The 13,789-nt window shown below is 41.3% G+C and overlaps 1 protein-coding gene across 2 annotated transcripts in view; it reads right to left on the reverse strand.

Annotated features, from left to right (window-relative positions):
- The window catches only part of cbfa2t2 (CBFA2/RUNX1 partner transcriptional co-repressor 2), a 33,011-nt gene extending 19,696 nt beyond the window's left edge, over positions 1 to 13,315 (reverse strand). The window contains exon 1 of one of the 2 annotated variants that reach the window (XM_026307862.1): positions 13,267 to 13,315. In XM_026307862.1, coding sequence (XP_026163647.1) covers positions 13,267 to 13,294 — 28 coding nt within the window. In that variant the 5' untranslated portion in view covers positions 13,295 to 13,315. Of the gene's footprint in view, positions 1 to 781; positions 1,186 to 13,266 lie in introns of those variants that run through there. The other variant, XM_026307863.1, reaches the window with a different exon arrangement.
- Between the last annotated feature and the right edge of the window lie 474 nt (positions 13,316 to 13,789).

Below are 13,789 nucleotides of genomic sequence, written 5' to 3' on the forward strand. Positions count from 1 at the left end.
TGTACAACAGATGCACACGTCTTCTTTACCTAGTTTCTTCTGCTCTGCTTGCCATGTGGAAAAACTGATTACTATCTGAATAAATCACAGCTGAGAGTGATAAGCCCCTTTCACACATGGAGCCAATCTTAATGATGGGTTTATCTATATATAGTCCACTTCTTTTTTTTTTAATGTCCACACAGAGGTCTTCCACAGTTTGAAAAAAGGAAAAGTCTGTCCCAACATATCAAACCTATTACAGGTAGATTAGTGTTTTAATTCCAACAACCTATTCAAGAATTTAACTCCTGCTACCCATGTTCACATGATGCCAAACATAAAGAGTTGCCAAAATATTTAATACATGAGATGCATTTGCATTGCACATGCAGATAGAAAATTCTGAGAGGTGACGATATAGTTCTTAGTTTTAAGAAGATGACTGTACACATATTGAAATTTCTTCAACAATCAATACTTTGTCCATATGCCAACAAAAGTTTCCTGTGCACAGGTAAAGGAAGCAGGGAGGCAAATTCATCCCTCTTTTCCTCCTCCCTCATTAGACAAGGATGAAGAGATAAAGAGGAAAGGATGAGACACCATCTGTACAGTACAGATCAGCTCTGAGAATTAGGATGATACACACACACACACACACACACACACACACACATGCATTATGCACATAATCACACTGTTTGAGAAGTAGACCCACTCACTCATTCATAAATAGAGAAAAATGAACAGTAAAATGAAACACAATTACCAGGCTGAAATTCCCACTCATCTCTCCTACCTCCACTCTAGTAGAGTCCACTCTTCAGTCCTTTGAGAAAGTCAGCTGCACTGGTGGGGGTTATCTTTCTTATACTTTCCTTTTTGTCTCTTTCTGAGACTCCACGCCTTCATATGTCAGGCATGTGTTTGCATTCCCACATATGTGAGCTCCAGTGTGGCGAAGGCCAGAGCCAGAGACGCAGATGGCACCCAGATGGAGACAGATAGCCGAGCAGACCAGCGCAGCACTGCACTAACACACATACACTCCCTCTTTTTCCTACTTTGTCTCTGTCTTTGCTGTTTCTTTATGTGAAGCTCTTCAGATTTCCCTTACTATCGCCTTCACTCAGTCTGCCTCCACTGCTGTAGATGTCTTTAACTCTCTTCTTCTCTCACTGAATTTACGTCTTCTCTCGTGCTTGCTCTCTCAAGCTCTGAGCTTCCCACTTTCTCAACATCTCTCTTTCGGCTCTAGCTCCTCCCCTCTTTTCCCACACACTGTTCTGCTCTCTGTTTGCTCCAGTGACGTCACAAGCCCCATCCCCCGAGCCTCCCGAGTCCCCATTCCCCTATGGATCCTGGCCAATCATCCACTGCTCACTGGCTCTATTCAACCTGCATTCACCGGCAATGGACCCTGCAATTAACATAACTAATTGCTTTGGCACCTAAAGGCTAAACAAGAAGCTGTGCCAAGGGAGACAAAAGTGTGTGTGCATCTGCATGTGTGTGTCTGTGTGTGAAGGAGGGAGGGGGTCCCTACCACCCTCCCCTCTGGCCTTTCCTGAGACATGGGGATCCCCCTTTAAAATGTTTTTATACAAACCACCCCCTTCCAGCCTCTTTCTTTCATCATTCATTTCTTTTCTCTTAGCTCCTTAATGCCTCGCCAGCCAACCCATTGGGGGACACTTGAGGAGCATGAATGAGTTATTCTTCTCTCTTCTTCTACTCTCTTATCCTCTGCGCTCCATCTTCACTGAGTTAAACTTAAATCATTGTCTGATTTATGCCTGACCTTGTGAACAAGTGGTACCGTTGAGCGAATGCAGGGTAAGACAATAGAGCCCGGCTGAGACTGGGCAGCCAACATGCTTTATTTACTCCTACCTATTATTCCCCCCATCAGTTTACCTCTAGAAAGTAGCATGGATGGTGCTAAGTTCATTCTAAGCCTGGAGTAAATGAGACATTAATCTGTTTTTAATTAGGCGACTGACAATTGAGAGAACATGATCAACATGTGAATGTCAACAAACAAGCAAATTCTGTCCTACAAACACAAACAGTTCATTAGGAGAAATGCTGGCTGTTCCCTTTGACATCACGCACAATCAAATGAAGTGCAGAGTATAACTTGATGTAGTCTGTAGTCTGGGTATGTTTTTTTCTGCACTTGTGGAACACATGAGAAATGAACACGAATGCGATCATATTGTTTGTATGCAATCACACAAAGGTTTATTGTGGGTTATTATATTGGCCAAGGTTGTCAAAAACTATGTTTGAGTGAATAATCATCCATAATAACCTCTTTCTCCCCTCCCGTCTCCTTGTAGGCCTGCTCTATTCAGTGTGCATCTGGTCAGCCAGCAGGCTCAGAGGCAGGGCCAGGTGGCTGTGAGAGCGGAAGAAGGAGGGGGCGGAAAGATGGAGAAATGAGGAAGGCCTAACATTTGACGCTATATAATGCAATCTACATGCTACTGTAGCACATAAAAACTGTAACTGACAACATCTGATAGACAAAGGGCAAAAGTAAACAGATTTACATCCAGGTGTAATGACTGGGATGTGGCAGATTAGTGGCCATGCCCATTTGAATCTTGTGTCACCTTTCCTCATAGGCTGAAAACTGAATTCACTCAAGTTACCACCAATACCCCAAAAGGATAAATCGTATTTAATTCTAAACAAATCTCCTTATAGTTTTCTGGAAACACAAAGATTCTCCAATGCAGGGGTAATACAAAAAGAGGCAAACATGACATTAAATGTTTTATGTCATTTTTCAGTATGGTAGGCCATATAACTAACAATTATTCCATTCGTCACTTCAGGAACTGGTGAATTAAAACATACACATTTAGTTCACACTGGCAGCTAAAACAAAAGAGCAAGAAACTGATTCCTTTTCTGTTGAAAATCCACTAATTTGACTAAATGACACAACCACAGTAATTTGAACATAGGACAGGTTTGTGTAATCATATGCATGACTTGTCACTTCCACCAAACATGCTAAACAAAGTTGCACACGTTTGTCATATAATTTCCAAAATGCCAAATATGTACAAGCTTTTTACAGTTTTACTGTTACCCCAGGGGGAAACACAAAAAAAAACTGATCATTGCATAGAAGTTAAAAAGCAGAAGTAGTCGACGTACAAAAGAGTAATTATGCTCTATGTGTGCATACTGTATGGCCTCCTTTTACTGGGGCTGATGAAGCCTCGTGCAGCTGTTTGTCATTGTGTGCATGTGTGTGAGATAAAGAGCGAGCAAAAGAACGACAGAACAAGAGAGTATCTAGCATCTGTTTCTGTTCACACGCTCCCTTGCCAAACTTCCACTTTTAGAAAAAGTAAACAGCATTTTTTAAGAGGACAAAATAAAATGAAAGGAAGGGAAGAGGGAACAGGGGATTTTAGGACTTGGTGATTAAGTAAACGAGATAGGAATCGTTTTTTTTTTTGCAGGCATGTTTGTGAATTTAAAACTACAGATTGAGGCAACAAAAGTTTAATGTACTGTAACTATGACAGTATATTTGCATTCCTTTTTTGAATTATTCCATTTGTATTAAGCGGTAGTGTTTTTCATATACATAAGGTTAATAAAAACCACACTGATGGTATTTCACACACAAGTAATACTAATTTGCAACAAACTCCATCCATTCATCTTTAACAGTCTTTACACAGCTGAATCACTGGATGCGCATGGAAAACAGTGGGGTTTTTTTAAGTGTAATTATCATAACAATAGATGCTGATCCAGCCTGTGCATGGCTGCATAAATGGCCCATGTGCATGTGAATAGGACATCTGACAGTATAAGGGGACTCCATTTTAGTGAAAAACTGATTAACGTGGGATAGATGGTTTTTAAAACCAGCAACAGAAGCACATCAAAACAATAACAAGGGACTCTACAGGTTTAGGCATGTTATAACAGGGAACAGGTATAATAGAGCTAAAACACCAAGAAGTTTAAAGGCTTAACAAGTACAAAGATACTAGATTGGGGGTTCACCTTCCTTTCGGACAGAACTGTACAACTCGTGACAATTAATGACAGCAGCAAACAAGTTTGTCCTTGTTTTCCATTTCTGAATGTCCAAAGAACTGCAGCCACAGGAGGCAGCAAAAACAGCCAACAAGTCAACTGAAGAGAAAATGAGTCCAAAAATAAGAAATCCTGATTGAATATAGACATGCTTGATATTTTCATTAACAAGCTTCTAGTGTAGCTAACAGTGGGAAATTGGGAAATGTAAGATATTCTTTGATGGAACAAGGGTCCCTTAGGCAACAGGGCTCATCAGCACCACTGGGTGTTTAGAAAACCGAAAGACTTCTCCAACGCACACAGTGTGCCACTGGGATCACATTTACTTTCCTAAGGCAATACAAGTCACACATGGTGAGAGAATTTTGTTCCCAGCATTCACTGAGGAGTGTGAAAGGGTAATCTGAGTGACGGGATTTCACTGAGAGAGTTGATGCCAAATCAGTGTGAAATGATGACAGAGATCTTCATAAGCTGAAAAAAAAAAAAAAAAAAAACTATGGTGCCGCTTTCTTTTCTTTTCCCAGCCACAGCTTCCTACAGTCAAAAGCTTACCCAGTCTGCACTGTGTTCAGACAATCTTTGCGAGATTTTGTGTGCATGTGGTGGATGATTTTGTGACGTGAGTGCGACCTTATCAGTTATCAAGCTTGTTTATTGCCTTACTTTGAGAAATGTGATCTTGAACAGCTCATTTTCTGCCCCGATTCCCACCAGCCTCAACCTCACTGGCCAGAAGATCTCTATAGGGCCCCGACACAAGAACTGCTGCAAATAAAGAAATATTTGCATTGTATTGCCTCAAGACAACATGCATATCTTTTATGTACACAGCAAAGACAGATGACTGCCACTAAGCAATCAGTCAAAGACAAATGATAAACAAAAGAAGCTATAATTCCCATGCCTCTGTGGATGTGTTCCCTTCAACCCTTCATCTGTTGCATGTGCATGTGCAGAAAGGCCACACAAAGGGGTTAAATGATTGGTTGGCTGGGTGAAAGTACCAATCTCTGCCAATAAGAGCTGATTAGAGTCATCAGTGCCAGACAAAACACAAAAACTAAACAGTTTCGACCTAAAAGTCCAGTTGCCATGACTCAACCTTTAGACCCTTTGTAAGATGGTTACATGCTCTCTCTCATCTCCTTCCTCCCTCTCTTTCTAACTATCTGATAAAAATGGCTCTTTCGATTAATTGTTCATGTTGCTCTTTTTCCCGCCAAACCTCACAATTCCTGCCTAGCCTTGTCTCTAAGGATCTTACCAGCATGGTTCCCCTCCCTCTCTCCTTCCCCTCTTTCCCTCCATCGCATCAATTTTCAGATTCCTGATGTTAGCTAATCTGATGTAGTCATAGATTTCCCTGTCTGATCTAGCATGGCCACATTTTCCATTACATCTTCTACATTTATCTAATAGGGATATGTCATTTTCCAGGTCCATGTCTGTCTGGAAGACCGTTTACTATTAAAAAAAAAACACTATTAGCGATCAAACATGCTACTTCTCGGTAGTATCAAAGCTAAAGTGAGGACCATTTGCAGGGTCAGATAAATCATACACAAAAAAAAAAAAAAAAAAATAGCCAAGAGCGCTTTTACTGTACGAAATGGTTCTGGACAGTGAAATTAGAGGATGTGTCCTGGAGGATGGCAAGATGAGGCTCCCACATCCCTCACTTCTGTGCCCTTAATTACCAAAGAAACATAAAAAAACGTTTAAATATATTCTTCTTCCTCCACTTTTACTTAAATGATACATGGCAAACCACAAAATGGTTCTGGTAAGCTACTGGGCTGAATGAATAAACCATTTCATAAACATGCCTGATGACATAGACTTAAGTTTCAGGGCAATGACTCCGATTTTCTGACTCTTTCTGTTATCACTTAGCATGCGGTTTAAAACCAGCCAATGATTGGTGCTCTACTTAGATATCTGCTACTGTGTTAAGACGCCTGCACAACACAGACCTGGTTGGTTGTATCTGTATCTTTTGTGTGTAATGTGTGACCCTTATTAACAATGTCTATGATAAATGGTAAATGAGAGCATCCTGTAGAGCTTAGATCCACTGATGTCTCGCACATCTCATACAAGCCACCTGCATTGTCTATTCTAACACTTTTATTCTGGAGCTCTTTCATTTCTGACACATTATTCATCAACAGCCCATCATTGGCATAAAGAAATTATGTTCATCAAGATGGGCTGTTAAGGTCATGTAGGTCATGACTCCACCAGAGCTGGGATCCCCAGTCACTCTGAGATGAATAATCTCCAATGTGAAGGGAAACATTTTCAAGAATCTCTAGTAAATACACTTGCCAGCTAATGAAGATTTGATCATAGCAGGAGCTGGATGACTGAGAATCTCTGCGAACCATTAAAGAGAATATGTTTTTGTTTCTTCAAAAATGCCAATGTAGTGTAAATGGGAACCCAAAGACTGCATTAGTCTGGGCGGTTATGAACTATACTGAATCCCTAAAGAGTCATTCACAACTCATCCCAAAGCTGTTAAAAACAAATGGGATGCTGGTCAGAGGGGTCCCACAGTGCTCTGACACAAAACAACCACTGACTGGTACTTTACCCCCTCCTGACATCCCTCTGGCTCAAACACGCCTTTCCCCTCCCAGTGCCCCCCTCTGTCCTTCCATTCCATGACTATTGTGTCCTCCTTTTCAGGCATCCTCATATCACCCATAACAAATGGGTCCCGTATTTTCCTGTCTCTCCTCCTCCCCCCCCTTTCTCTTATTTTCTCTCTCTCTCTCTCCATCTCTCTCTTTTTCTCCTTCACTCCGATGAAAGGCAGGCATTGAGCCGGCAGTGGCATTCCAAAACCTCAGCCCTCGGCTCCAGTGTGTCTGGCTATTCAACACTGCTGGGAGCCATTAGTTTAAGTAAGGCCTGACCCGCCTACTCACCCACGGAAAACCCTCAGATCTCCTATTACACTCAGCACACAGAGGGGAGACACACGGCTGCTCTTCGGGTGCAAAGAGTATGAATACTAGACAGGCAAAAAGAGATGAGTAAATATAAGGAGTGCGGTGATGAGGGCAAGAGAGCGATGCACTGTATGAGTGTGCACATAACTGAGAAAGTGTTTGTGTGCTGGTATGAGAGATCAGCTAAATGTGTGCTTAAAATTTATGAGTGGCGGGTCACGCGCTCACTTGGCTGCATCTTCCTAAAGTTTCCACACAGCGAATCCAAGTCCATTGCCAGACGCCAAACCCTTCTTACCAGTAACTCTCCTTAAACGATCTACAACAACCACATGCTTTTCACAGTCTCTCCAGCCACTCTGTTGTTTAACTTATGTAGCAGATACGCCTTTAGGGATATCCATCTATGGCACTCGCAGTTCAATCTTTAAATGCAGCAGTTTTGCTAATTACAAAATGATACCATAGACTCACAACTTTCTCTTTGTTGCCAGGCTGGGCCAATTGTCGGCACATAAACATGAATAGTTCTCATAAACAACTCCGTGTTTGGGAGAAGTCGCGTGTTAAAAGAGTGTCTGCTTTGTAAGACATGGAGAAGCCCACACACAGAGAGTGAGTCTAGACATACCTCACAGTACAACTGTATTTAGGTGACACTGTTGTATATTGTTTATAGTCACAAAGAGTTGACTTGTGTGAGATTTAATTTGAAATTCATCTTTAGGTCATATCATATAGGTTGACATGAGAATTTGCTGAGGGAATCGAGTCAAATTGGTATCTGGATAATATGTTTCCACTGTTATACTCACTAATACAACGCATATACAGAATTCAATTCTAAATGATTATGGCCTAAATCATTTTAAGTGAAAAATCACCTAAAAATCCAGGAATCACTGACAGAAGCGGGAGAAGTCACAACAGAGGTGACAAATTGGTAAAAGAGAGGAGCCATATAATTCATTATAATTCAGAACAGGATAAATACTGTTCTGTTTTCAAAGTTGTTACAATAACTGGCTGTGTCACAAGTCATAACAACTCCCACACTTGTCAAAGCCAGAAGACTAAGAAAGGAAAAGTTGTCTTTGCCGAAAAGCAGATGACAACACCACCTACAATATAAAGTTACTTTATACTCTGCGTATTTTTGCCTGATGTGGGTGTAAAGCCTCCTACCAGCACTTGATTCTACATAAACCTTCAATCTTTTTTTTTTTTTTCTCTCCCAGAGGCTGCAAGAGCAGCTGTGTTGTTCTCTTCCCTGGTGATGGCCACACCTGTGATCTGCAGGTGGTTCATCTGGCGGCGGAGCCGGGAACACCTGGCCAAGCAGAGATACAGCCTCCAGGCTTTGCTCTCTCTGTGTGTTTGTGTGTGTATGTGTAATAGTTAGATTTCTCAAGGGCTCAATTAAAGCTGAGGGTAGATAACGGCTGCTTTTCCTCACAGACACATTCAAAGGCATGTGTTGGCATTTCCCAAAGTTAAGCCTCAGGGATGTTTGGACTTGTCAATGTTGCAATACAATCCTTAATTTGAGTGTGTGTAATGGAGAGGAGGTGTCTTCACAGTTGTACTTTTTCTGTTTTTTTTTTTTTTTTTAAGACATAACAAGCCACAATAAACCTCCTGCTTATTTCTGAGTAGTTCCTCAGATTTCCAGAAAATCATCCAAATAACTCCTAACAGAACAACGGTGGATTGCAGCAGCACCTGCTTTGTTGTTGCTTTGCAGATATAACCCAAGTATGACATCTCACTACAGTACACCTGCTAGGACATATAAGCAAAAAAAAAAAAAAAAAACAAGAGATACACCAGCTGAGCACAAGACACATAAACACCAGCACCCGGAACACATTCCACCCCGAGAGCAAGAACAAACACAGTGCAACGCAAGTTTATGTGTGTGTAACAGAAGAGCAGGTCCTGTTCTCTGACAGAACAACGCCCAGCAGGACTGAAATCAGAGACAGGACAGATGAGGTGAACTTGACAAAAGTCATAAAACTCACAACTGGTACGAGGGGAGAAACACTCCAAAGTGATATTGGTTTAGGCTAAGATCCTGTGTCACATTCACTTCATGTGTCTGTGTTTGTGAGTCTGATAAAGTGAGACTAGGCTAAGGCCACACATTATCACCATAATATGTGAAGGATATGACACAGTGATTATCTGGGTCAGGGTCTTTGCTGGAAATATGTCTTGGTAATGCTTTATTTAAACATTACATGTGGTTCTGCTGAAAATAATTTCAGCTCCTTCAATACAAGAAATTTTACAGACAAAAAGAAGAGAACAACGACATGAAATTTTCTATAAAACTAAGGAAAAAATGACAATTGGAAAGAGGATAAAAAAAAATCAGGGGTTTAAGAAAACTGTGGTATTGCCAATATGTTGTCAAACCATGAACTGAGAGTCTTCAGTACAAACTCATACGCAGCTGGATGTTAGCATTCCTCTGGGTGATGACAGGCCAAGTGCAGTTGGACTTCGCTTGGTGGCCAAGATACAACAAGTGGGAATGGAGGGAAGGATAAAGACAGATAAACAGAAATGGAAAAAAAAGAATGGGGACAGAAGGGAATCGAGGGAAGAAAGACTGGCGAACAAAGAGGAATGGCTGCAGGGAGGCCGAACGTGAGACAGAAGCTCTGGAGTAACCCTGGAAGGCGTGGAGAAAAGGTGGAACCAATGCTAACTCCTTTTTGTCTAAGCCAAGAGGAAAGTGACGGGAGTTGGGGGGGGGGGGGGGGGGGGTTGAAAGGCATGAGGAGTGGGAATGGAGGGACAAGAGCATTAAAAAAGTATAATGTGGTGATACGTTCCTTTCACTTGCTTTTTTTTTTCTTAACCTAACCACTCTAAAGTGACTGGGCCCTTTAGTTCCTCGCCAATGTTCTTCCTCTTAAAGTAGAAGAGTGAATAAATGCCTGCACACACTCGTGCGACCTGCATCCCATCGTCGCGATAAAGGATACATGTTTTTTTTTTTTTCCCAAGATGATTTATAAGAAATACTTTTAACAGAAGGACATACAAAAGAAGACTTAATCTCTTTTGGTTGAATGTTTCAAAAAAAATATGCAAAGCCACTCTCAAACCACTTGAGCTGCCTTTTCGGAATAGTCAAATGTGTCAAAATGATGTTTACGCTATCTAGTGACACCTGAATACAGAGGTCATAACGGTGGCTGGCGGTATAACAAAACAACAGTGTTAACAACGCTCAGAAGCCGAGCTGAGACCTGCGATCAAGAGTGAAAAGCACAGAGCTGGGTTATCTTTCAGAAGCAGAAAAGTGATGTTTTGTCAAGTGGTAGGTGAGCAGGGCCACTCTAACAGCCCTTGTCTCTTGTACGGCTGGTATTTCTGAGGACTATTATTGTCGGGTTATCCTCAGCACAAGATCACATCTGGATCCTATCCTCCCAGCCGCTCCATGTAGTACCGCATAGCAACAAGAAACAGCTGTGCAAAACTGGCTTCAATTAGCCTCACATTCTCCCTGACAGTTAATCCCTTTCTACTCTCCTTCTCTTGCTGTTTTTTTTTTTTTTTTTTTGGTTTTTTTTTTTTTTTGGTCACCCCTCTCTATCTCTTTTTTTAAGTTTTGCTTCAGATTGCTACACCGTCTGAAGTAATAGACAGGGGAACACAGTGTGCTGAATTGGAAACAGACAACAGGACAGAATTCTCAGAGATCTCATGAAACACGTTACATGACAAATCCTATCTATATGAAAAGACTGATTATGCTGTTTGCCGTGGTCTGGGACTCAACACAAGGGATCCTGATAACAGGCTGCAGAGATGATATATTTTCATTACATGTCATCGGGTAATAAATGCCTCATTACAATTATGGTTAATTTAAATCCTCCACTCCAATTTTCACAGCGTGGGATTATTAACAGTAGATGGGATATATGACACTTTCAATTAAAGTCTGTATAAATTTCTCATTTGGTCACATATTATAACTCAAACAGAAGATGCCAGATTCTTTGTTGTGGTCGTTAACTTGTGAAGCATTGGGCAACACAGTGACCTCATAAATCCAGTCTTTAAACATCTTTTTCTCCCTTTAAAACCACACTTAGCAAATACTTACATGTGATCCAACAGCGCAGCACACTGAATATAATGTTGCTGCACATGAGTCATTAATGGAAATCAGCTGAGCTCAAAGCAGTTCAACTGCACACCATCTTCACTCAACTGAACTTCACCGGGGAATCAAGCTTAGATAGGTCCTGTGATAGGAAATGGGAGCCAGATTTGAGGTAAAGGGAACTGATCTGATGGGCCTGATGAGTAAATCTGGAAGGTTCTGCAGTCACTGTAGCCCTGGGGCTTGAGTAAAACACTAACAGGTGGTAGTGCTGGTGGAAAAGACCCACGCAGAGACCAGAGGGAGTGAGAAGGATACTGGGCTCACAGCTTGACATGCACAAACACACACCCAAGCACATGCATTTCGCAAAAACACAGCCAATCTCATACATGACACATAGCAACACACCGAAACAAGCACTTGCATCACACCTAAAAAAGACAAAAAACATGGAAACTACTGCATGTATTTTCAACATGTACACTTTTAAATATACATCACATGCATAGAAAAACCTTCAAAACATACACACATACATACTAACATCCCACAAATACGAGAAATTGTGCAGTGGTGACTCAGAAAAGATCTGCAAGAACCTCTCTAATCCTACAGCACAGGCAAATTCTCCCACAGGACAAAAGGCAAAGGGCCCACGTCTGGCAACGCTAACAGCACACTCAAGCCAAAACCAATTAGGTTTCTAATGCAAACCTGCAGGGCCCCTTTGTCGTTTATTTCCCCTTTTAATGTCAGTGGATTGGAATCTGACTCTCTAACCCACCCCAAAGAAAATAAGGGAAAAGGCAAATGGGGAAATTATCCGGGTTTCCAAATTATCCACATGTTTTTGAGTAAAGTTAATTGAATCAAGGAAGAATGGAAATGATTGACTAGTGTGAGCAATGTTGAGCCTACATGATCTTTAACACATTTTCTCCCAGTGTACACACAGCATCCCTGTTCCCAGGGGACTATTTAGGCTTCAGCATAACATGAAATTATTTAAACTAAACAAAAATTACAGAAAAACAAAGGAACAGACTATACATTTGATCTTATTTTATCTTTTTGGTGGTTATAGTTAGAGCAGAATTTTACAGGAGTTACCTTCAAACCCAGTATCCATCATATTTACAGTTTCACATTACTGTACGCACTCTGCTGCTCCCTGGTGGCCACTCTAGCTTTCATCATCATCTTTATAGTCATCACCGCAACAACGCCATCAGCATTACACTCATGTCTTTGTCATGCAGTTTTTCTTTGCTTTTCTTTTTTTTGTTACTGGTGAAACAAGGGAGTTCTCAAGGGAGCCACAATGGCACACAGGGGCCTACAGTCAAGCCCTCAGGCCCCGTTGACCCCACTTGCATTGCAGGACTGTACTATTGACCTCTGATGTAAAACAGGCAAAAACCACAGGCAAAGAGGAAAAAACCTCCTTCTGGCATCAAGCATCAGCTCAGGCCCAGTTTCACACCGCCTGGTGTTTTTGTCTTGAAAAGCTGTAAACTGCAGATGGTGGAAAGACAGAAAAAAAAAACTTTGTGTGATGGATTAAGGCTCCAAATCCTCAACTGAAAAGACATAGATTGAAAGCTGCTATTCAATCAAAGGGGAGCATAATAGCAGTCTTGTGGGGGCCATATAAGGGATAATACATCGAATAGAGGGTGTGTTATGCATAGTTTATTCTCACTCTTTAATGGATCTTAATGAGCGTACGATCTCAGCAGACAAGGGGATGACAGACTTTTTGTTTGGTCATTATAATGATTTGATATGATCTGAAGCCAAGCATTCAGGTCTCTACTGAGGACTTAGTGCACTCCGTAGGAGAAGAGCATGAAAGTAATAAAAAGGGAAAGTTTTTTCTTCCGCTCACATTATGCAGATAAGAGGTAGCTCTGCTGCATTTTGATTACCAGGCAAAGATAACCAATTAGCTGCGATTATGGTTCTTAATTATGAAGATAAAACAAAAATGTAAGATAAATGCACATAGTCCTGGTGAAACAGAATAAATATGTCAGGTGACATATTCATATTCAGGTAACTCAGGTACTGATACTTCACTGTATCCAGCATGCAAAGACATTATCAAACTCTACTTACAGGTTAAAGCACTTGGCATTCCGACCATGCTCCTCGTTATTTGGGGAGTTTTCCTCTGGCAGCAAAAAAAAAAAAAAAAAAAAAAAAAATATGATGGCTGTCCTTCAGTTTCTCTACCCGATTAAACACTTCAAAAACATTGTGGAATTAAAGCAGCAGAGAGAAACACAATCTGCAGGAGACGATATCGATCCCGGTGTTCAGCAGTGGGCATCAGGTAGGCTATCTATTCTCTGGCGAGGGAGCATTTGCATGGGCGGTACTATTTGTAAGCACTGAACCAGAAAGCCAATAACGTTCCGTTACAGCGGGGGAAACAGTGTCTTCGGTAATGATTAACTCCGAGCGACAACAATAGGACACCGGCGCTCAGCTCCTATAATCCTCACAGCAGACACACTTCCATCGCCTTGAGCAAAGTCGTTTATGACCTCGGCTTGTTGGTGTATTGATTTTGTTTTCTCATAGCCTCAACATAAAGCCTGGAATGCCTCCACAAATTGTCATTGAAACAAGCAAGGAT

The sequence above is a fragment of the Mastacembelus armatus genome, chromosome 5 (assembly GCF_900324485.2).
Source record: "Mastacembelus armatus chromosome 5, fMasArm1.2, whole genome shotgun sequence".
NCBI classification, from domain to species: Eukaryota; Metazoa; Chordata; class Actinopteri; order Synbranchiformes; family Mastacembelidae; genus Mastacembelus; species Mastacembelus armatus.